This window comes from Rhinatrema bivittatum, chromosome 1 (assembly GCF_901001135.1).
Source record: "Rhinatrema bivittatum chromosome 1, aRhiBiv1.1, whole genome shotgun sequence".
In the NCBI taxonomy this organism is placed as follows: Eukaryota; Metazoa; Chordata; class Amphibia; order Gymnophiona; family Rhinatrematidae; genus Rhinatrema; species Rhinatrema bivittatum.
Window position 1 is genome coordinate 62,634,745 of NC_042615.1, and position 25,454 is coordinate 62,660,198.

The window sequence follows — 25,454 nt, forward strand, 5'->3', positions numbered from 1 at the left end:
ATTAGTGCTGTTTTGGAATGGTGGGTTTACTATACAGGTTCAGAATGTTTTTTTGATATCTCCAAAGTGCCTGGTAGTGGAGAGTTTGTGCTGCTGTTACTGAAGTAACTTCCCGAATTTGTATATTACATATACTAAAGTTCACCTATGAAGGTATAATTGTGTATTTCTGCTGTTGTACATGTTTTATATATCAATAAAAAAAAAATAAATCATGGGTGGTATATATGAATTCCATATTAATATGTCTTTTTGTTATGTAAAGTTTATGAAATAAAGTCATAAATGTGACTGAGCTGGAGGCCCAAAGAATTAGGGGAAAAAATTATAATTAAAAAAGTGATAAACAAGAACAGCAATCTTTCTTTACCGGTAATGATCTGTGGTTCTGCTGCCTGGCACCTAACTGTTGCCACTGCATTGGTGTGTCCTGATAGCGTGTGCACACTGGCTTTTGTTCTCACATCCCAGATCTACAATTAGAACAGACAATGCAGGAAGTAAGGAAGAGCATAATCACAGATACCTTCAAAGCATTTTCTAACACACCACAGGAGGAATTTAGTGGTAAACTGGTGGTGTGCAGCCACCTCATTTCAAGCCAGACTACCACCACTTGTTGGCTAGCAGTATTTCACAATCTGTGGTGCCTCCTTTCCATTTGGTTGTATCAGTGTGCACATCATGCAGGGAGTGAAACTCTAATATCTATCAGATCAGGTTTCCTGCCTGCTGTCAGAGATGCCAGCTCCAACATCAGCACAGGAGACCCACTTGAGCACCTGCACCTTGTGAAAGCTGCGACCATAGAAATTAAATATTTGGCGTGAGTGGGGAGTGTGTATTTTCTCCACCCCCTTTATCTTCTGATATGTCACATCATACAAAAAAAAAAGGGGAACTGGATACAGACAACCACCACCATGGGCCCAGACTTTTACGGCCTGGGGTACTGACACACAGACATTAGAGGAAAAGAAAAGGACAGCTTCTACGCCCAAGTCCCAAAGCAAAAAACATCAAGCAGAATTGACTGAATTATCAAGAAGGCTCCACACCCAATAAAAATGCTGCTAGCAGTAATTTATAGGTTTGACCATTGCTTGGTTCTGATCGATTACTCCTCTTATCATAAGGCTTTGGGGTAAATGCATGGAGCGGCAGTTACTACCCTTGAGAGAAACATGGGGGTACTCTGCACAGAGCGGAAGATACTACTACCATAAGAAGCTTGCTGGCAGACTAGATGGGCCATCTTGTCCTTTTCTGCTGTCACTCCTATGTGACTATGTTATGTTACTATGTTTTACCCCTATCACAATATTTTGCTATGCACCTTTAGGTGCGCTCGTTTCCTTTGTCTTTTGATTTTTTGGAAAAATGTTACAAGTAACCACAAATGAAAATAGGTATGAGAAAAGTCATCTTGAGCTACATACATATCAATGTAAGACAGTGCCCATTACTTTAAGAACGATGTCTCCTGTTAAATATCCTACTTTGTGATGCTGACAGCATATGTAGTGCTGCATAAAGTAATTAGATATGCAAACAGAGGGTTATAATTAACACAAACTACAGTGCCCAGGAACTGGCAGTCCTAAGTGGGAAAAATGGGAGACATACAAGTGATATCTTTTTAAATTATATTATCAATGTGGGAGAAGTGGGAGACCACAGCTAAGATTACAGGATTTTCTCTCTCTCAAGTTATGAACAAAAGTACAATTCAAAAGGACCATTTCCAAATATCTCTGCAGTTATGATCCCTTTATTTACCATCTAGTATTGTAGCCATGCTTCTCATACTACTGCTTTAACTGAAAGGAAAACCAATGTACTATTACATTTTCCATGCCAAAATTAGCCATGGAAAAAGTTAATTCACATGAGTATCACCATAATAATATTTCTACAAATTAGACAGGTGTACCACTAAGGCCACCAAAAATAATAAGTAGACACACTAAAATCAGGAACAGCAAATGTACTTAAATTGTATTTTTAAATGATGCAGCTAATAGTTGGTCTCCACCCTGTGCTTGGCGTTAGTGCTTGTATCTTCTGTTACTCAGTTCAAATTAATTTTAAAGGATAATGCTTATGTGGGATACCAAACAATCCTTCCAGGCTGTAGACCCCCTCACTAACGCCAACCTTTTTTTTTTTTTTTTTAATATATTTTCAACTTTATCTAACATTTCCAACTTTCAAACAATAGTAGATTGCCTTACCTCAGGACAGTGTACTCACAAACGTTCATCAGAGAAGGACAGGAGCTCCTGCTTTTGGAGACACAGGGCCTCTTGATCCCAACTGGGCTCACATACTTATTCCCTTCCCAGCAGATTTCCACCCATATGGCTTTCTCTGTCACTGTGGGAATTAAGGTGGGCCAAGCTAGATGCCCTGTTCCAACAAAGAGCACTCTGGCAGCTTAACTTTTCTTTTCAGGGACCACACCTTATCCAAACAGTTTCTGCACAACTTTTTCTCTCCCCCCCCTTTTTTTTCCTCATAGTTTCAGCATCAACTTATTCACCTTTTTCCTCTCTCTCTCATGTGAAACTAATCTCCTTGTCCTGTTAAATTCCCTACAGGCCCCAAAGACCACTCTCTGGTTTAAAGGAAAAAAAACCAATAACTATTTTCTCTGTCTCTGTATGCTCTTCTTTGAGTCACTCTGCTTTACTTCTTCCGAGCTCTGTGCCCAACTAGCAGCAATGCTTTGCCTCCAAACTTCTTGGCTGGCCAAACACACAATAACTTTCTTTTCTTATCTCCTCTGGAGGTTTGGGTTTTCTCTGTGCGAAGCTTAGAGAAAAAAATCCCATTCCTTACACCATATATAGGATACCGTGCAATCCTTCCAAGCTGAAGAGACAAACACTCATTGTATCCAGCCTTTTCTTCCGATACTTTCAGCTTTATTTAACACTTCTAGCTTACAAACAATAGTAGACTGCCTTACCTCAGGACAGTGCACTCACAAATGCTCACCAGAGAAGGAGAGGAGCTCCTGCTCCTGGAGATGCGGGGCCTCCTGGGGGCCTCCTTATTCCCCTTCCCAGCAGCATCCCACCCACTTGGCTCTCTCACTCAGAGGATTAAGGTGAACCAGGCTAGATGCCTGGTCCTGCACAGGTTAAGGAAGGGAACTAGGGCCACTTCTTTATAGCTTATGTTATTTTCCTCTGGGTTTTTTCTGCACGCTTACTCCCCTTGCCATAAAACTGTGTTAATCTGGGGGAGAGTGAAAATTTGAAACTGCACCATCACCTCCTAGCTGAACCAGATGGATAAAAGTGATTAAAGTCTTTTGTTTTACCCCAGGAAAATGCAAGAGTTGCCATCAACTATGAGATTCACCCATGTATCCAGTTACGGGAACTTTACTGTAAACACAGGCCATGCAGAAAGTGGATCAAAATGCATTTTAATCAAGGTAGGTTTTAGGATGGTTTTTTTTTTTTTTTTTTTATACTCTCACCAGACCAGTGCTAAACAGAAACCTGCACACGGTCCAGGGAGAAGACGGCGTCAGCTACTTACTCGAGCAGTGGAGTCTCTGCTGCACGTTACCAGCACATCAATGGTTGGGTGCAAGTCTAGCCCATACACTGCACTTAGGTGGCCATGGTAATGCCGAATGACCTGAATCAGCAAAGGCAAAATCGAGGTGTTACATGGGGTCTGGAGAAAGAGGAGCAGCCCAAGAAAACTCTCGGCTCCTGGCCATGTTTACCGTAAACAGCATGAAATGCAGGCTTTCCAGAGGTAAAAAATTATAAGAAACAGTAAACACCATTTACTATATTTTATTTTTTTTTAAGAAACATACCTTATTATACTCGAGATCCCAACATTTCACTTGCTTGTCTTCCCCACATGAAAAGAGGTAGGGGCTTCTGGCACTCACAATAACTCCTCGGACTGTGCTGATATGCCCTGTTAGGGACAGCTTTAAGTTACCAGCAGCCAGGTCCCAGATCTGCCAAAGATAAAAAAGGGAACACGAACTGGAAAGGAAGCCTTGCAAAGCGCACAATACACCGCAGACAAGAGATAGCCGCACAAGTACAAGATAACTTCACGTTCAGATGTCCTTTCCTCTCTTTAAGGGTCTTGGGAGCTCAGAGAGAAATTCTACTTCTGGCTGGTTTCTGAGTTAGTTGGGTTGGTGTGAAATTGCAATTGTGTTTCAAAGCGGTCATGGCAAGTACAAATGCACCCTTGAAAACTGTTTAAGGCCTTGCCTCTGCCAGGATTTTAAATGTGAGCTTTCAGAAATATTTTTCACTTCTTTAGCAGTCCTGCCTGGGGCTCTGGGGCTGCCATGTTTTCCACCGTGCATCTGACATCCCTACACTCTTCTCTCTACAGATGTTTAGCCAATAGGAGTTCCACAATGTAGAAGGAAGAACACGGCTGCAAACTGGGTGTGCTGGTTAGCCATGGCTAAAATTGATTAAGAACATAAGAACATGCCAAACTGGGTCAGACCAAGGGTCCATCAAGCCCAGCATCCTTTTTCCAACAGTGGCCAATCCAGGCCATAAGAACCTGGCAAGTACCCAAAAACTAAGTCTATTCCATGTTACCATTGCTAGTAATAGCAGAGGCCATTCCCTAAGTCAACTTAATTAATAGCAGGTAATGGACTTCTCCTCCAGGAACTTATCCAATCCTTTTTTTTTTTTTTTTATTAACAGTTTTTTATTGCTGTTATAGATAAGTGATAACAGGAAAAACATGTACAAGCAGAACAGCATATTTTCTAGTAAGCATCACTAAATAACACACTATAATATAAGAAAACTCCAAAGTGTTCCAAGTTATTCTCCCCCCCCCCCCCCACCCTCCCCGCATGCTATGTGTTGGCAATAGAACTCTGAGCAGTCAATAAGTCATCTCTCCATACAGCACATTCACCGTCAGCATGGTAGTAAACGATTCGATTAAACCTAAAACTGAAAAGTCAGCCTATGATTAGGTCGTGAAAGTCAAAGGTCTCCAATATATGTAAGGACCCCAAACTTGGTTGAATTTGGCAAGGCGGTGGTGCTTCAAAGCCGTGAGACGATAAAGAGTACAGGCCCTATCCAGGCGTTGTAAAAGTTCCTCCGATGTGGGGGGATGAGTACGTTTCCAATGGTAAGCAATCTCCATTTTAGTAGCCGTGCAAACCTGTTGCATGAAGGTTTGAGCCGGAACCGGGAGAGAGTCATCCGTAAAAAATAGGAGCGCTTGTGCCACGGTCAGGGCACAAGGAGCTTGGAAGAGTTCAGACAATAACCGGGATACATAAGACCAAAGAGGCTGAATGAATTCACAGTCCCACCACATGTGTATATATGTTCCAATTTGACGACAATTGCGCCAGCAGTGGGGATCCACTCTGGGGTAGCAGCGGTGTAGTCTAGTTGGAGTCAAATGCCATCGGTAAAGAGTCTTATAGTTGGCTTCAATAATCCTGGTGGATATATTACCGCGGGCAACCGCGGAGAAGAGAGATGTCCAGGCCTCTTCGGATATTGAGATCTTAAGATCCGCTTCCCATGCAACCATGTGAGCATGTCTGCCAAACGGATGAGAGGTCAGCAGCTGGTATAGTTTAGATATAAGACCCCCTATTAACTTAGGAGAATCACAGTATCCTTCAAACAGAGATCGGGTGGGGGCCAACAACCCCCTGTGCTGAATGTGGAGCAGGAAATGTCGTAGCTGCATATAGGATAAAAATTCCACAGAAGACAGCCGATAGGACTCTTGTAGGGTTAAGAAAGAAATAGGTCTGTCCTGTCGGAGAACATGCTGGATACAATGAATGCCCCTGGATTTCCACTGAGCATAAGCTGTATGAGGAAGGCCTGCTGGGAACAGGTTATTGTGAAATAGTGGGGTAAGAGAATGGTAATCATAGTGTCCCACAAGTTTGTGCTTCCACTGTTTCCACACATTATATGTGTGCCTTATGCAAGGTGTCAGCTGCAGATTTGCGCGCCACGTTTTAGCAGGTTGCCAGAGGAGGGAGGCCAAAGGTACCGGCGCAATCCACTCTTGTTCGAGTGTGACCCACGGTTTCACAGAAGCCGAACAATGCCAGTCAATTATGGGCCGAAGTTGTGCCGCCGCGTAGTATCTGGACAAATTTGGCAGTCCCAAACCACCAGTAGACTTAGACTGATAAAGAATTTTTTGTGCCACCCGCGGTGGTCGGTGTCGCCAGAGAAATCGGAGCAGTTTTCTTTGCCATTGCAGCAAGATAGAGCGTCCCACCAAGATAGGTAGTGTCTGAAAGAGGTAGAGAAATCTCGGAAGCAGGTTCATCTTGATAGTTGCCAGTCGTCCAAGCCACGTAAGAGAGAGTGTAGACCATTTCTCTAGATCTAAATCAAGTTTCCTAAATAAGGGTACATAGTTAAACTGAAAGAGATCAGACACGTTATTACTCAAATATACCCCAAGATATTTAAGTTTAGAAGCAGCCCATCTAAATGAATGCCTTTCCTTCAAGGCACTGACCCTGTCAGGAGGACATGTGAGGTTCAAGATTTCAGATTTGTCCCAGTTGATTTTGAATCCTGAAACCGCGCTAAATCGCGCTAGCTCCATTTCAAGTACTGGGAGAGTCAGGGCCGGACCACCCACTGTGAATATAATATCATCGGCGAACAGGGACATCTTGGATTCGCAAGTATGTAAAGTAAATCCCTGCACCTCCCGGTTGGTCCTGATAGAGATGGCCAGGGGTTCTAGAAAAATGGCGAAAAGCAGGGGCGACAGGGGACAACCCTGCCTTGTCCCTCTTCTCACCGGGAAAGGCTCAGTATACCGGCCATTAATTTTGATGCTAGCTAAGGGGTTGGAGTACAATGCTGAGATCCAATTATGAAAGAAGGGTCCGAACTCCATTTCCTGTAAAGTATGAAACAGAAAAGGCCAATGTACCATGTCAAAGGCCTTCTCTGCATCAATGGCCAAAAGGAGATGTTCTTCCTGACTTTGTGATGCGCCCCAAATGATATTAATAATCTTGCGTACATTGTCGCTGGCCATACGGCCTGGAATAAATCCTGCCTGATCAGGATGTATGATTTGTGCAATGAAGCAGTTTATTCTGTCGGCCAAAATTTTGGCTAGGATCTTAAGATCTAGGTTTATTAATGAGATCGGCCGATAGGAAGCGCAGAGGGCAGGATCCCTTCCCGGCTTAGCTATAATAGTAATGCCTGCGGTATTGGAGTCCGTATGCAAGGTATCCCCTCCCCTAAGAGAATTAAAATGACTCTGAAGATGCGGGGCCAGGATGTGTCTGAAGGTTTTATAAAATTTAGCTGTCAGGCCATCGGGACCTGGGGCTTTGCCCACCTTAAGAGTCTTAATAACCTCTAAAATCTCCGGGGTCGTAATTTCTGCATTTAAACTATCTCGCATCTCCAGCGTAAGTCTAGGTAGGGGAATTGCTCGGAGATAGTGTAATATATCCACTGGTTGGATATGAGTGTCTGCTGAATAGAGATCCTGATAGAATTTGAGAAATTGAGAAATGATGGCAGAGTTGGCAGTTTCAATCTGCCCTTGTTCGTTTTTGATTTTAAGAATATGATTTTGAAAGGATTGTTTTTTTTAACTGGTGGGCCAACACCCTGCCAGCCTTGTTTCCCCCCTCAAAGTGGGTTTGTCTAGTCAGGTTCAAGGCATGTGTGATATGTTCTAATTCAAGCCTATGTAATTCGTCTCTACTCTTAGTTAACTGAGTCAGTAGGCGCTTAGAGCGGGAATGACTATGTTGGGCCGTAAGATCCGCTATACGAGTCCTGAGATGGGAGCAAGCTGCCTCCTTCTTTTTCTTAACGTAAGATGCATGCGAGATAAAATGTCCCCTAATATAGGACTTGAAACAATCCCACACTGTGACTGGAGAGGATACAGAGCCCACATTGTTAGTGAAAAAATCTCTAATCACTTGGGTAGAGGACTGTATAAACTGGAGGTCATGTAAAAGAGAATCATTAAGCCTCCAGTGTCGGCGCCCATGGTCCCCGACTGGAATACTCAACTGGAGAGAAATAGGAGCATGATCAGACCAAGTAACGATCCCCACTTCTGGTCTACGGACCATATGTAATAAGTTTTTATCCACTAGTAAATAATCGATACGAGTATAAGAATCATGTGGTTTAGAGTAAAAAGAGTAGGATCGTGAATGTGGGAAGGTAGTTCTCCAGGAGTCAACCAGGTTATGATCGGTCAGTAGGTCTTTAAGAGCCCTGGTATGGACCTGTGCTGTATGCGTGAAACCCTTAGAGGTATCCAATGAGGGTGAAAGCGGTACATTAAAATCCCCCCCCATAATAAGATGACCTGCAGCATGTTGAAGGAGAACTTTGTGTAAGCGACCAAAGAAGGCAGCCTGCTCTCTATTAGGGGCGTAGACAGTAAGCAGAGTAAACTCCAGACCAAACATGATGACATTCAATAGTAGATAACGTCCCTGTGGGTCTGCAATCACCTTCCTACATTCAAATACCAGATGTGATGCAAAAAGGATGCCAACTCCTGCATACTTTGCCTGCTTAGTAGCTGCTGAGAAAAACTGAAATGGAAATTTAGGGGACTTCATTAAATGTTCATATCTGCGGCTTAAGTGCGTTTCCTGCACAAAGACAATGTCAGGTTGGGAAACTCCCGTCTCTCTGTAAAAAAGAGATCTCTTCTGAGGAGTATTGAAACCCTTAACATTCAACGATAGTATTTTAATCATAGCCATATAGAAAAAAGAAAAAAGTACAACCTACCATTAGCAAAAAATATGCAGCATGGAGGAGTAGCGCACCGACCTGCACCACAAAAGAAAAACAGAATAACCACAATAGCATGCCCCCTGAGAGAACCCACACCAACTTGTGGGTCTCTGTAACAGCGTCTGCCAATGCCTCCAAGCAGACTGTCTCCCATACCGAATAAAGGGGATATTAGTGAAGACACAGATTTAAGAGATGGGTGCTCCCCACACCCCTCCCCCCCACATCCACAGCACATGTAAATCTAAATATGACAAAAACAAACTGGTCGCACTCATTCAACATTGCAGCATAAGCAAACCAGAAAAATATTTAGTAAAGTAATTAGATGAACTCTGGCGTTGTAAAAGGAATCTCCTCCGCTGTTGAAGCCCAGATGAGGATCAGCCCTGTCCTTGGGCTTGAGCTTGGTAATGGCCCCCTGACTGGCGGCGGAGCCTGCTATTGCGCTTCCCAACCCTCTGCCAAGCAGGGTGTTGTGGTCGGGCAGGGAAGGCACTGGATGCCTTGAGTGAAGACTGAGATGTCGCAAAGCCCAAATTAGAAAGACCTGGCATGGCTTCTTCTGGGGTCAAACATCTATGAGTTACTCCTGCATGCGAAAAAGAAAGTCCAAAGGGGTGGGACCATCGGTACTTCACGGCCTTGCTGCGCAGAAATGTAGTGATCTCTCGAAAGGACTGCCGGTTCTGAAGCGTGGCCAGAGAGAGATCTGGAAATATGGCTATTTTATGATTTTCCCAGGCCCATTCCTGGCGTTCTCGCGCCACTGTCGCAATCCTTTCTTTAAGTTGATATGAAGTAAAACAAGCTATAATGTCTCTTGGTCGATTAGACTGTGGGGCACGCAAAGCCCGATGAGCCCGGTCAAAATGAATTTCAGGAGGCTCAAAGTCCCCATCTTTTGCGGCCTCCCGAAGCAGAAAGAGGCAGAACTCGCGGATCACCGCGTGGCAATCCTCCGGCCCCGCCGACTCCTCAATGCCCCGGAACCGGAGATTACTCCGTCTTGCCCTGTTCTCTAGATCAGCAATTTTCGCCGTAAGTTGGGCATTGTCAGTGCGTAGCGTATCCAGCGCTGTAGAGTGGCCGGAGATTTGCTCGGCCTGCCCCTCAACCCGCACGTCAATGTCCCCGACCCTATGGCCCAGCGCCATCAAGTCCTCCCTCACCTCTTCCACCCGGGTAAAAAGTTCCTGCCGGTACGCTTTGAGGTCTGACCTGATACCTGCGAACCACTCCCGAAATTCGGCCCGCGTCGGGTGATCTGACAGCGCTCCGTCTTCAGATGGTGAGGCGGGCAGGGGCGGCTCTGGTGAGGCAGCGCGCGAAACTCCGCCATCTTGGGCTCCGTCTTCCCCGATCTGGGGGCAGGCCTCAACCTGATTGCTCTCCTTCTGATAAGAGAAGCGCTGGAGATCTATATTTTTTTTCTTGCTTGCCATGGCGCTGCTAGGGTATTTACCCAAATTATTGCGGGGTCGAGATGGGCCCTAGAATCGCTGATTGCTGCGGATCTGGAAGGGAGCCGGCGGGAGCCCAAAGATCAAGCCTCCATCTCTCAGCGTGACGTCACGCTCCCCCCATCCAATCCTTTTTTAAACCCAGCTACACTAACTGCACTAACCAAAAGCAGCAATAAGTATGATTATCAACCTTAGTGTAAGGGTTTCCACATGCTAAAATTCTGGACTCTCAAGTTAACTTTTTTTTCTTCCATAAAGCTATTTGCTTTCCAGAGCAGGAAGCTACTCCAGGGCTGCATCGCTGAGAGTCCAAGCTTTCACTGTATGGATGCCAGCAAGATGAGTGCAGGACTGTATTCTGCTGTTGTATACTATGACATTGATTACAGACTTCCTACCACCCACCAGCCAGACTACATTCCGGTGCTACTTTTTAACTAGATTGCATAATTATTTGTAAAAGCATGTTTCAATAAATCCCATGAAGTAAGGCAGTTACCATGTGGAACCAAATGCCTGCAGGTGATACCTTTTTGATTGCATCAACTGAATGTATTGGTGATGAATTATTTAAGAAATTTATAGCCAACCCATCTACCCTTCTAGACAGGTAACAAATATACATAAACAATGCCAAAACTTCAGCAACATAAAACTCTGCTTTTCTAATTACATTATGCATAACACATACAGAAGAGGACATCCAAGTTGACAGGGGACTTCGTCATGGACCATCATCTTCAAAGATCAGCAGATTCAGAGCCAAATGCTTGTACAAATAGTACTGTCTTTAATTTTTTCTTGACATTTTTTTTTACTGACAGTTCAGCACTTAATTCTTCTGGGAGGATGTTCCACCAGACAAGGCCAGGCACAGAAAATATTATACTGCAAAACTTAACTAACCGAATCGTTTTTATGAAGGAAAGATTAAAAGATTTTACCACGCACACCTCAATAATCGAGTAGGCATATACGGCTTTAATATCATGCTTAGATAAGCAGGCAAACCGCTTTTCAAAGCTTTATGGACCAAGGACAAAACCTTAAGAACACAAGAAATTGCCATGCTGGGTCAGACCAAGGGTCCATCAAGCCCAGCATCCTGCTTCCAACAGAGGCCAAACCAGGCCACAAGAACCTGGCAATTATCCAAACACTAAGAAGATCTCATGCTACTGTTGCAATTAATAGAAGTGGCTATTCCCTAAGTAAATATGATTAATAGCAGTTAATGGACTTCTCCTCCAAGAACTTATCCAAACCCTTTTTGAACCCAGCTACACTAACCACATCCTCTGGCAACAAATTCCAAAGCTTTATTGTGCGTTGAGTGAAAAAGAATTTTCTCCGATTAGTCTTAAATGTGCTACTTGCTAACTTCATGGAATGCCCCCTAGTCCTTCTATAATTCGAAAGTGTAAATAATTGAGTCACATCTACTCGTTAAATACCTCTATCATATCACCCCCCCTCAGTCGTCTCTTCTCCAAGCTGAACAGCCCTAACTTCTTCAGCCTTTCCTCATAGGGGAGCTGTTCCATTCCCTTTCATTAAATTTTATCCTTGTTGTCATTGGAAGCCAAAATAGCTTAATTAACTCAGGGGTAATGTGTTCCCTCAAAAGAGTATCTGACAAGATCGGAGTCTGCATTTTGGACTACCTACAGAGCTTTTAGCATCAATGCAGAGACAGAGCACATTACTATGATCTAAACCTTTCAAAATGAGAGGAAGAAGGATAATACAAAAACCTTCTATGGAAAGAAACTATTTCAATTCACGTAAGTATATAGCTTGAAATATGAAGTTCTGTCATCTAGTCAGTACACAAATGATGAAGGATGCATAATTCTCAAAAATGATTCAACACTGGATGAAGATGGTCCACTAAAAAGGGATCACCTGCTGTTTGCTGATTTTTATTTCCAGAAACCCCCAAAACACTGATAGCAATGGAAGAATTAGCTATATTAATTAGCCAGAGGTACAAATGACAGTAAGTTTCATCTAGATTTAAGTGGAAACAAGCACTTTGATTATTCCAAATAACTCAGTTATCATCAGGATCATTTCTGGAACTCATACTTTCAGTGGTTAAATCTAGACTAGCAAAATCTACAGAGCTCTTACATACAATGAAAGCCAATGACTCCCCTAAAGGCTGAACTGGTATGAAAATTCTATGGCTCGGTAATGGTATACCTGGCCCATCATTTACTGCTGCTACTCATCCCAATGCCCTGTTAGGGAGAGGGAGGTCTCTTCTAGTACATGCTCAGTCCTGGGAAGCGCTCTGTATGAGCAGCAAATAATTGTATGTTAGTCACAGCTTTCTGTGCCTGTGGATAAGCCATCTTCTTTTCAAGAAGTCATATAAAAACAGGGCTGGAAGGGGCCTTGGGTGGTCATATGTTCACTCTCCTTGCCATTTGGCAGGATCCATCATACCTACATCATCCCAGAAAAAGATTTTTCTAACCTGCACTTAGAAACCTTGACTAGGATATAATTATACCCAGCTCCAATCTATTCACAGCAAGGACCATGTAGGAAGGAAAAGAGGGGGCATGGCATTATATATAAAGAACAGTATTAAAGCAATAGCATTGCTGGGCTTACGAGGTAAGGAGGAGGCACTATGGTTAATCTGGAAAGAAAGAATGGAACAGCTATTTAATTTGGTGTAATATACAGATCTCCATTACAGATAGAGGAGATGAATAGCGATTTCATGTAGGATATTCAGAGGATTGCTGAGTCAGGGGAGATGCAGCTGCTCTGGGATTTTAATCTTCCAGCTGTTGATTGGGACATCCCAACTGCAGAATCTTTTAGAAGCAGGGAGATCCTGGAATCTGCAAGGAGAACTGTTCTGTGATACTGGACCTGGTGCTTTCCAATGGGACAGTATTTCTGATGTAGTGGATGATCATCTGGGAACCAGTGACCACCAAATGATGTGGTTCAATATTAGAATGCAAGAAATGAAGGTTCACTCCTAGACTTCAGGAAAACTAACTCTCTCAAAATGGGGGAGTACCTCAAGGAGTCGTTAACTGGATGAGAAAATCTAGGGGAAGTAGAAGGGCGTTGGGCAAAACTAAAAGGAGATATAAGATCAATGAATCTTTTTGTTAGGAATGTAAATAAAGGGAAGAGGAAAAAGATTGTTATGGTTTTCTAAAGAAGTAAGTGAAAAGGTAAGGGAGAAAAGGTTAGCATTCATAAACTACAAGAGATCAAAGAAAGAGGAAGTCAGGCAACAATGTCTGGAAAAAATTAAGAAGAGCTGGGAAAATAGTCAGAATGTGAAAATTCAAATAGAAGAAAAAATATTACATATGCTAAATTGGGGGGGGGGGGCAAGACATTTTTTTTTTTTTAAAGGTAGGTTAGTGATAAAATGAAATACAAAAGTGGCAATGTGAGTCTCAAAGGTGAGGAGAAGGAATATGTAGAGGCTGATGAGGAATAAGCAAAATTGCTTAATAAATATTTCTGATCAGTGTTCGCTGTGGAAGGGCCTGGAGCAGGACCACATAAAACAAACACAAATAAGAGTGGAAGTGAGGTAAACCTCAATCCATTTTCAGAACAGTCTGTGAGGCGATGGTGCTGGATGGGATACATCTGAAGGTGGGTACTAAGGGAACTTACAGATGTCCTGGCAGCTCCGTTGGCTGACCTTTTCAATGCTTCTTTAGAATCTGGAGTAGATCCAGAGGGCTGGAAAAGGGCGGATGTGGTTCTTATTCATAAAATTGGAAGTAAAGAGAAGGCCAGGAACTACAGAAGTAGTTCCTAGTCGTGGAAGTAAGGAGGAGACTGGGAACTACAGACCAATTAGTCTTACCTCTGTGGTGAGCAAACCAATAGAATCGGTGCTAAAACAAAGGAAAGTGCAATTTTTGGAATCCAATGTGGCTTGCAAGATCCAAGGCAGCATTGTTTTACCAGAGGTAAATCTTGTCAGACAAATCTGATCAATTTCTTTGATTGAGTAACCAGAGAGTTGGATCAAGAGAGAGCGCCAGATATACTGTACTTGGATTTCAGCAAGGCCTTTGACACAGTTCTGCACAGAAAACTTATAAATAAATTGTGTGCTCTTGGTATGGATCCTAGAGTGACTGCTGGGTTAGAAACTGGCTGAGTGAGAGGTGACAAAGAGGAGTGGTAAATGGAGTTTTCTCTAAGGATGGGGATTGTTACTGGCGGTGTGCCTCGGGTGTCTGTCCTTTGACCAGTTCTTTTCAACATTTTTGTGAGCGACATAACAAAAGGGTTGCTGGGAAAGGTTTGTCTTTTTTGCCGTTAGTACCAAAATCTGTAACAGGGTGGAGAACCAGGAAGTAGTAGAAAACATGAGAAGGGATCTAGTGAAGCTCAAGGAATGGTCTAATGTCTAGCAGCTAAGATTTAATGCTAAAAAATGCAGAGTAAAATGCATTTTACTCTGGTACGTATTGGAGGTGAAATTCTTCTAAGCAGAAAAGAAAAAAGGGTAATTAAGTGGCCAAACAGGTGGACAAAGTGATGCTAAAATAAAAAAAGATGCTTGGCTGCAAAGGGAGAGGAATTGTCAGCATAAAAAGGGAGGTGATATTGCTCCTGTATAAGTCCCTGGTGAGACCTCACTTGGAATACTGGGTACAATTCTGGAGCCCGCACCTTCAAAAGGAGATAAACAGGATGGAGTCAGTCAGAGGGGGGCTACTAAAATGGTCAGTAGTCTTTGTTCTAAAGCATATGGGGATAGACTTAAACATGTATAACCTTGAGGAAAGGCGAGATAGGGGAGATATGATAAAGACATTCAAATATCTCAAAGGTTTCCATGCACAGGAGGTGAACCTTTCTCGATGGAAAGGAGCCTCTATAACGAGGTTGAAAAGGGGTAGAATCAGGAGTAATCTTAGAAAATATTTCTTTGACAGATTCCTATGGGAGAACACATTTTGGAGATAAGTTCCAAGATTTTCTATTTTTAACACAGAATGTGAGAAAAATAAATGACAGTCAAGGATCGTGCATTTGCATCATATTTTCCTCCTTACCTTAATGGTTCTGTCAGCAGAGCCGGTAACAAACCACTGATTTCCAGGTTCCACTGCAATACATCTCACCCAGCCCAAGTGACCACTGATAACCTAGAGAAACAACAAAATACAAGCAAAGTTCAAGGAAAGAGCAACTTCATGAAAGGAGAGAAATGTGTATTGTCTGAATATTAGGTAGTAAAAGTGGTTTACGAAAAACATGTGAAGAACATGAGGAATGAACTGCCAACAGAAGCAGGTGGCATTCAGGAGAGATGCTGAAAATAAACAAGCTCCCTACTCATCTTGTGGAACTCAATAATGGACTGTATGGAGTCAGATTCCAGGAAGAAACTATGCAATCAGCAAGGCGATACCCCATGACATAGGAACACTACTCTTTGATTATTATTATTTCTTCCATTTGATCGACTACCCTTCAATAGTATAATCAAAGCTATTTACAATAAAATCCAGTAAGTTATATAATCAACTTAAAACAATTAAACTACCTTACCTAAAAATCCAACACAACTGAAATATACAGTTTACAAACTATTACAACAGACAAATTTAGATAGCAATCAGAAAGGAAAAATAATAAATAGAAGAGGCTATTTAGCTAAAAGCTCTAATCTAATAACAGAAGGAGAGGGAATTATAAGCAAGTCCTGCAATAAGCGAATGGGCTAAGGACACAAATGATTAAGTAGGCAATATGGTTCGCCAGAGGAAAGAGTTTTATGAACTAAACAAAGCATTTTTAAATCTGATTTTATAGCTGATAGAGTACCAATGTACCTCTAGAAGTAAGGAGGAGACTGAATTAATTTTTTTTGCACCAAGGTAAAGTGTGGATACCATATTTTGAATTAGCTGCAACCTCACCTGGCAAACCCTTGGTGATCCCTGGATGCCACTGGGGCCTTGTGTACAGTCTCTCTCATGTTATTGGCTCCCATGCCTTTAACAGAAAAATAACTATCTACTCTTTAGTAAGTGGCATGCACTTCCAGCAGATCTGATCTGGCCAAAGGACTCAAATGAAATCAATATCGGACACTTAAAAAAAATAACAAAAGATTTTATTTCAGAGTGTCAAAATGAGAGGCACTTTGAAACAATCTTAAGTGTTACCATAATTCCTTAAAAAGGACCACAAAGGCTAGTCCAATCACCGCATGTGAGACCCAAGTTTTATTCCCAGACTGGCAAAGGCAGTGTTCACAGTCCCTGGGGAAGTGGCCCAGTCATGACAAACATTGATACCTACTGGCTGGCTCATGGAAGCACACATGTACTGGACTCGAGGGAACTGTAGCCCATGTCTCGCACCTACAAGACCATCGTTGCAATGGCTGAACTAGACAGGAGAGGATGAGGGAATAAAATTGGAAGGAAAAGCCCACATAGTAGCGAACAATGGCTCTTCGTTTAACAGACCAGGTGGAGCAGATGCCAACTGAGCTGAAAACGTACAGCAGTCAGGGGGAGCTGCCAGGAAAAAGCCTGCAAATGATCACTAATTTCTGACTGACTAGTTTTGTGCATGGGTGGTTGATTTATTTAGTAATGATTTTTCATTCAGATGTCACAGCTGATGAGCGGCACCGTATCCCCCAACTCTACCTAAACAGAATATTTTTGACTGAATGCAGATGATGATCAGATTTAACAGTTTACTCTTAAGAGTCCATGGCCCACAGAGCTCATTTTTCCAGCCCACCACTTTCTATTGCTGTGGCCAGATTTGGTCCACCCAAAAAAAGATTTTTTTCTCATGTACGGCAGCAGCAGAAAGGCTAGCAGAGTTTCCCAGCCTCTGTAGTGGAAGAGGAACTGGCTGGATCTACACAAATACAGACAGCCGCTGGCAGGGAAGGCCAGACCTTCTGGCTCCAGTCACTATTCCAACCATTCTTGTTTTGCACTACACCGCTCTTCCCCTACGGTGATCTGTGATTTCCAGGTTCCCTGTGAACCTGTTATCCCCACTCATATCTTTGATAGCAATAGGAGCTGTTTTGAGCACTCTCTGCCTTGCCTCTGACCCACTACTCCGCAAGGTGACAGCTCTTGACAGACCCACAACACAACTTCCTACTTTCATATTCACCACAGCTGTTGAAGCTGCTGTCTGCACTTCTTCATCTGTACCCCTGGCTCTGACAGCGGAGGGGTACGATTTGGAGTTTTTCACACCGTTTCTGACCTCTCTTGTGAGACTCAAAACATCAGGCTGCATTCTCCCCTGCAGTCACCAGACTTCTATACCAGATGCAAGCCCTACAACTCAGGACCACCACACCAAAATAAGAAGGTAAGAAAAAATGTTTAATTTTTGTTTACAAGAAGGGAAGAGTTGACTGAGAGGGAGGGGAGGAGAGGGGAGAAGGGAGGTCACTACAATCTCTCTTTGCTCCTCTATACCTCAGGGGCAGGGCTCCTAGTGCGAGGTAGCTTTGCCAACTCCGAGAAACCTCAAATTATTATTTCCGACACTGTCTGCCACAACACTAGGAATCCTACCCCATTGCCTCCACCCTTTCCAAGCACCAGCATTTCGAATCATCAAAAGGACAGACACCCACTCAGCAAACTCTGAAGGGGAGCCCCCCTCCCCCAGCCCTCAGTGATTCGCAATATTTTATTTGATTCTTCCCTTGAAAATTTTGCGGACATCTCGTTTGCTCCATATTTTTTAAATTCCAGATAGTTGTCCCAAAATGGAGAAATTACTTACTTGATAATTTCGTTTTCCTTTGTATAGACAGATGGACTCAGGACCAGTGGGTTTATGCTCCTCTGCCAGCAGATGGAGATGGAGCAAACTGACGTCACAGCACATATAACCCTGCAGTGAGTCCAGTCTGCCAGTATTCTCTTCAAAAGCAACTGTGGACAGACTAGCAAAAAACATTACCAGATTTGTACTCAACCAACCATAAACACTGACCCCACATAAGATTCTAGGTACCCCAAGCTAGGGACTGGATGAACATTTACCAGTAATCCCTTGGCACCTAGAACCCCACAGGAGGACTATTGTAACACTCTTGTGGCAGTAGAGGGCAGGAAGCTGAGTCCGTCTGTCTACACTAAGGAAAACGAAATGATCAGGTAAGTAATTTCTCCATTTCCTAGCATTAGACAGACTCAGGACCAGTGAGATGGACCAAAGATAATTCCCAACAAGGTGGGAGGCTGCCCGCGGTACAGTCAACACTACATGTGCAAAGGCTGCATCCTCCCGTGCCTGCACATCCAGACAATAAAACCTGGAAAAAGTCTGCAAGGAGGATCACATCACAGCTCGGCAGATATCAATAGGAGACAACAGACCATCCTCCACCCATGACACTGCCTGAGCCCTAGTTGAATGAGCCCTAACCTGAGTAGGCAATGGTTTTCCAGCATCCACATACGTATCTATGACCACCTCCTTAATCCAACGAACTATGGTAGGCAGCAAAGCCAGACAGTCCTGTTTACTCCCGCCATGGAGAACAAACAGGTGATCGGTCTTTTGAAAAGACTCAGAGACCTCCATATTCCGCATGACAAAATGCTTAACATCCAAGCAGCGCAATAGGCGAAACTCCTCCACGTCCCTGACCTTATCCAGGGATGGTAAGGAAATGGACTGATTAAAGTGAAAGTCCGAGACTACACTGGGCAAGAAGGATGGAACAGTACACAGCTATAATGCTCCCGGAGTCACCCGAAGGAACGGATCCCAGCAAGACAAGGCCTGTAGCTCAGAAATCCGATGTGCAGAACTATAGCCACCAGGAACACAGTCTTCAAAGTCAACAACCACAAGGAAAGACTACGCAGTGGTTGGAACGTAGGCCTGCCAAAAAGTTCAGAACCAAATTAAGGCTCCACAATGGAACCGGTAACCTCAAGGGAGGATTAAGATGCTTCACTCCCTTTAAAAAATGTGCCACATCAGGATGAAACAACTAGGAAACACCATTCACCAGGCCTCTAAAATGGGCAAGAGCCGCAACCTGCACCTTCAAGGAATTAAGGGCAAAGCCTTTATTCAATCCATCCTGCAAAAAATCCAGAATGAGAGGAAGAACACCCCGCTCCTCACACCAGGCCTCTAAAACTCTCCAAACCCAGACATAAGCCAAGGAAGTGGAGAACTTGCAAGCATGGAGTAAAGTGACAATATCCGCAGAGGAATAACCATGCTTTAACAGGTGAGCCCTCTCAAGGTCCAAACCGTAAGACAGAATTGAGTCGGATCCTCGTAAAGAACTGGTCCCTGCTGTAGCAGGTCCATGTGCAGCAGAAGACGAAGGAGGGCCTCCACCAGGAGTCATTACAAATCCACCCTGGTGACTGATATAGGCTACCGTCGTTGTGTTGTCAGACATCATGCAAACCGCTTGATTCTGCAGCCTGTGGCTGAACTGCAAGCATGCCAGCCATACCACCCAGGCCTCCAGGCAATTCATGTTCCAGCAGGACTTTCTGGCATTCCAGTACCCTTGGGCCATTAACTCCAGACAGTGAGCCACCCAATCGTGGAGACTCGCATCTGTCGTTAGTACCAACCAGGCCGGAGAGGACAAGGGAACTCCCTTTTTCTCAGATGATCCTCCTGCAATCACCACTGGAGGCGGGAGCAGATTTCCATCGGCAAGTGGAGCCAAACCACATAATCCTGAGACTGTGGGTTCAAACGAGATAGCAGAGAGCGCTGAAGAGTTGACATATGTGCTCTTGCCCATGGCACCACTTTCAGGGTAGCTTCCATCAAGCTCAGTACCTATAGGTCGGACCCCACAACGTTGGGCGTATGATGTTCATTAACTGACGCACTTGAGACATCAATCTTTGGATCCGAACTTCCAGTAGGAAAACTCTGTTCTGTCCCTTGACAAACCAGACACCCAGATACTCCAACAACTGGGATGGTTGAAGATTGCTCTTGGTCAGGATCACTACCCAACCGAGCTCCTGCAATAAGGAGATCGCCTTTTGTGTCACCAGGCAGCTCTCTTGTTCAGATTTGGCTCTAATGAGGCAGTCATCCAAATACGGGTGCACCAGGATTCCTTCTTTTCGCAAGGCCACCACTTCATTGGGAAGTTCGGGAAGGTCCACCACCCGAGCCCACTCCTCTTTTGGGCTGCTGGGGATGAAAGGACTAAGACCTACCAAAAGGCCGAGTCCACTGAAAGGTCATCCCTCCATAGGGACAAAAAACTCCTGGAACCCCAGAAACAACCCCTCATACCGAAGGGGCACTGTAACTGTTTCTTACTGTCCGGCAACCGAGGCACCAGAGACTTGCCCCGCTTACTGGCCAGTTTCTCCAACTCGCTCCCAAACAAGAGCGAGCGTTTAAAGGGCATCTTGGTAAGAATGGCTTTGGAAGCTGTGTCAGCTGACCAATTTTGCAACCAGAATTGACGTCTGGCCGCTATCACCAAAGCCACTCCTCTGGCTGAGGTCCGGACCAAATCACAGCCTGCGTCTGCTAAAAAGGCGGCAGCAGGGTCCATAACTGCTCTGGAATTCCCTCCAGACTCATCAACCTCCTGAGAGAGAAGCACACAAGATCTCGCCACTAGGGCACAACAGAGGCAATCTGTAAATTCATCGCCACTGCTTCAAAGGCTTGCTAAGAATAGCCTCAATCCTTCTATCATGTACATCCTTCAAGGCCGCTCCTCCCTCTATGGGGATAGTCATCCGCTTAGACACGGCACATACTAGGGCATTCACTTTGGGAAAACGCAAACTCTCTCTCACAGCCAGATCCAGGTGGTATAGGCCTTCCAATGTCTGACTCCCTTTAAAAGTTTCCTCTGGGGTATCTCATTCCAGATCAATCAATTCCTGGATTGCATCCATCACCGGGAAAAAAACCAAGAGGCTTTCCATAAGGAAACCAAAATGGGATTCTTCCTTGGTTCTGATATAGCATCCGAACCAGGGACACCCAGCTGTTTCAAGGTCTGGGAAATCAGGGCCAGCAGTTCATCTCTATGAAAGAAACCAACATGGTTCGATACAGTTCCAGCCCTGGAGGAATTTCCCCATCTTCTAGAGCAGTGGTTCTCAACCAGTGTGTCGCCACAATTCCCGGTCCCCTGCTGACCCAGCTGCTCCCCTTACCCGAGCAAGTTAGGTCCTCCACCTGGGCTTAAAACGCTGAAAGCCCGGGCAGAATGCAGCAGGAGAGCTGGAGTCAGTGGCACCGGCATGCTCTCTTCTCCCCCCCTCCCCCTGAACGGAAGAGGAAGTGGGAGCAATGGGTGTGTGCGCAGGAAGAAGAGATCATGCTAGTGCAGGTAGCATTGGCCCGAAGAAAAAAAGAGGCGCAGCCTGAGGAATGAGCAGCGTGGCTCAGAGAAAAACGAAGAACGTCGTCAACCCCCGCAGCCGATGGGACTCCTTGCTCCGCGAGGGCTGAAAATGAAGTAGGTTGCTGCTGCCTTTAGGGTTAGAAGTGGAGGAGGCTGCTGCTGCTGCCGCTAGTTCGGGGGAAGGGGGGGAGAGTGAGTGAATGAGCAAGCATGTGTGTTTGAGATCCTGTGTGTGTGTGAGATAACATGTATGTGAATGATTGAGAGCCTGTACATGTGAAAGAGTATGTGTGTGATTGAGAGCTGGTTTAGGTGAGGGAGCATGTGAGTATGTGATTCAAAGCCTGTGTGTAAATGAGATAAAGAGAGAGAGCATGTGAGTCTGTGTGTGACAGAGCTGGTTTAGGTGAGAGAGCATGTGAGTATGTGATTGAGAGCCTGTGTGTAAATGAGAGAAAGAGAGAGAGCATGTTTGTAAGCATGTGAATGAGAGCCTGTGTGTGAGAGAAAAGGACAACATGTATGTGTGTGATTGAAAGCCTGTTTGTGTAAGCCTGAAAAGATAGACAGCATGTGTGTAAATGTGTAATTAAGAGCTTTTATAAGTGAGAGAAAAAGCATGTGTATATATGAGCGATTGTGAGCCAGTGTGAGGCAGAGAGAAAGAGGAGAACGTTCCAAGCAAACCTCACCTCCTGATAATTCAAAACAATCTCAGGGCACCTGGATATCCAACGTTCCCAGGTATGCAGAGCAAAACATTTTTTGTATCATTATTTTCATTACTGGGTCTTTGTGTCTGCTATTTTGAAATATTTTACTGGTATCTAGAAATTTTTTATATGAGTTTTTAATTATTGGATATTTCATTCATTTGCTGTTTTGAAATAATCTGGTTTTTTTTGTTAGTATGGTTTTACTACTACTGATTTTATATTTCTCGATTTACCGTATTTTCCGGCGTATAAGACGACCAGGCATATAAGACGACCCCCAACTTTTCCAGTTAAAATATAGAGTTTGGGATATACTCGCCGTATAAGACTACCCTTCTGTGTCACTACATAACCATAATGTATGAGGTACCCAGTATACAACCAGCCAATCATGGCAAGCGATGTACCTTACCGGCGATTGGCTGGTTGTTGTATACAAATCCTGCTTGGATTGGTCAGCTCTCCCTGCTTGCCCAGCCCTCCCTGTCTCCAAGACTATCAGAGCGGTAACGCATCCCTCTGGCCCACCCTTGTATCCTATTACCGGTACCTCCTTCTCTGCCTCTCAGATCTCGCTCCTGAGGACTGCAGTGAAGCAGCGCAGAGCGCATGTGCGAGATCTGAGAGGCAGAGAAGGAGGTACCGGTAATAGAGATGTGAATCGGAACCGGAATCGGTTCTGATTCCGGTTCAGATTCACATCGTGGGTTTTTTTTCGTCCGGCCCGATCGGGTTTTTTTTTATTGGCTGCGCCCGAGCCGATAAACAAAAAACCCACCCCGACCCTTTAAAACTAATCCCTCAGCTTCCCCCACCCTCCTGATCCCCCCAAGACCTGCCAAATTAGTTTTCTACAACCCCCCACCCTCCTGACCCCTCCAAGACCTGCCAAAAGTCCCTGGTGGTCCAGCGGGGGTCCGGGAGCGATCTCCTGGACGTGGGCCGTCGGCTGCCAGCAATCAAAATGGCGCCGACGGCCCTTTGCCCTTACTATGTCACTGGGGTCGACCAATGGCAGCGGTAGCTCCTGTGACATAGTAAGGGCAAAGGGCCATCGGCTGCCAGTAATCAAAATAGCGCTGACGGCCCTTTGCCCTTACTATGTCACAGGGGCTACCGCTGCCATTGGTCGACCCCAGTGACATAGTAAGGGCAAAGGGCCGTCGGCGCCATTTTGATTGCTGGCAGCCGACAGCCCAAGTCCAGGAGATCGCTCCTGGACCCCCTCTGGACCACCAGGGACTTTTGGCAGGTCTTGGGGGGGTCAGGAGGGTGGGGGGGTTTTGTTAGATTTTTATTTTTTTTATATTCGCTCCATAAGACGCAGACATTTTTCCCCCCCACTTTTGGGGGGAAAAAGTGCGTCTTATGGAGTGAAAAATAAAGTAATTATTCGCCCTATAAGACGACCCCCGACTTTTGAGAAGATTTTCAGGGGTTAAAAACTCGTCTTATACTCCGGAAAATACGGTATTTTATAAGGATGGGTGATGTTTCTTTTTTCCTTTATTACACTGCATACAGAGCTCTGGCTTGTTGCAGTTTCCAATTCAGTTTTTTCTGCATGCTTCTAGTTATGCGTTTTGATCTCTTTATTCTTTGTTAGGTGAGGGTCAGCACATGTGATTCAAGTGAGGTTTTCTGCTGGCGTGTAGTTTCTGTGTAGGGATCTATAGCAGCCTGGCTTGTTCCGTTTTCCTAATAGGAGATGTATTGGTGCCTTAAGGCCTGGTGTATTATTCTCAGTGTTGCCTTTTCTTAGATAAGGTGGTTACTGTTAAGTGCTGGAAATTGGTGCTGTTTTGGTGTGGGATGTTAACCATTTATGCAATTTCTGTTCAGACAGAATATGTATCTTTTCCTTGTGTTATTCTTAACAATAAAAATACTACTGTACCTTTATTTTTGTATTTCCGCCGTATATTGTAATGAGCAGTGTGTCTCACATGTGAGTGTGATCTGTCAGGTGTGTCACGATGGGAAAAAGGTTGAGAACCACTGTTCTAGAGAATCAGGATCAACCACATCATCAGTGCCATCCAGATTCCTGGCGGAAATACCTGCAGGGAGCCGAGGCGAGCCCCGGCGCTTAAGAATAGGACTGGAAGAGGGAGGAGCCACTGGCTGAGGGTCTGACTGGACAGAAATGGGGAAAACGGAGGACTGTGCCTAAAGAAAGGTTTGTAAGCCTCGGAAAAATTCCACCCAAGAAAAAGCAGCCAGGTCCAGACCAAGCCCAGAAAGAACTGGAGCTGGTCCCAAAGAACTGCCCTCACCAGCAAAGAAGCCAGCCAAGGGATAACCAAGATCTGGCATTCCCCCAGTCAAGGCCGTGACCAACCCATCATCAGATTGGGAAGAGTCAGGCTTAGCAAAATCCAAGGAAGATAACTGTCATCTGAGCAGTGCCAATACAGGTTAGAAGCCAGGTCAGCTGAGAAGCACTAATATGACAGGCAACACAAATAGGAAGATGCTTGGGCTTCTTGCTTACCGGCGCTATCACATGCATCAGAACAGCTCGCACTCAAAAATGAAATGTGCCCAAAAAATAAGCACCTAGAAAAAAAAGCACGGCAAGGTTCATGCACAACCTATGCACCAAGTTAAGCGCCTAAAAATATCTGTGCGTGTAAAAAGTACACACAAAAAACGAGTGCACAATGCATGCGCAGTGCCGACACACTGCGCACACCGACGCCTATAGAGGGCAGCAGAACATGCACAAGGGCTTGCGAAAATTGCTGCTGCAGTCTATCATATGGCGTGCAAGAAAAGCCTAAGTGCAGGGCCTAGCCCACCGGGGACACTAAACCCACCAGGTTGCCCAGTTCCCCAACCACAATGGGAGTGGGAACGAATGTCGGTACGGCGCACCGAGAACGAAGAGAGGAGGAACTTCTGAAACCTCTCTGTTTCTGATTCAGGTAAAACTTACTCACTTTTTTTTTTAAACCTTACCTGAGCTCAGCACTTTTGGCTGAGTACAGAGAAGGTCTCCAGCTGCGGAGGGAGAGGGTATCTGCAGTCACCGCCATGCTCAGCCTCTTTCACCCGTTACCTTTCAGCTGAACTTGAAACCCAGCTACTGGAC

The 25,454-nt window shown here is 44.6% G+C and overlaps 1 protein-coding gene across 2 annotated transcripts in view; it reads right to left on the reverse strand.

Moving 5' to 3' along the window:
- PLRG1 (pleiotropic regulator 1) overlaps positions 1 to 25,454 on the reverse strand; it is a 126,850-nt gene that overhangs the window by 29,581 nt on the left and 71,815 nt on the right. For both annotated transcript variants that reach the window (XM_029611979.1, XM_029611894.1), the window contains exons 8-11: positions 15,334 to 15,426; positions 3,842 to 3,991; positions 3,553 to 3,654; positions 371 to 473 (exon numbers count right to left, since the gene is read on the reverse strand). In XM_029611979.1, the coding sequence (XP_029467839.1) occupies positions 371 to 473; positions 3,553 to 3,654; positions 3,842 to 3,991; positions 15,334 to 15,426 (448 nt within the window). The remainder of the gene's footprint in view (positions 1 to 370; positions 474 to 3,552; positions 3,655 to 3,841; positions 3,992 to 15,333; positions 15,427 to 25,454) is intronic.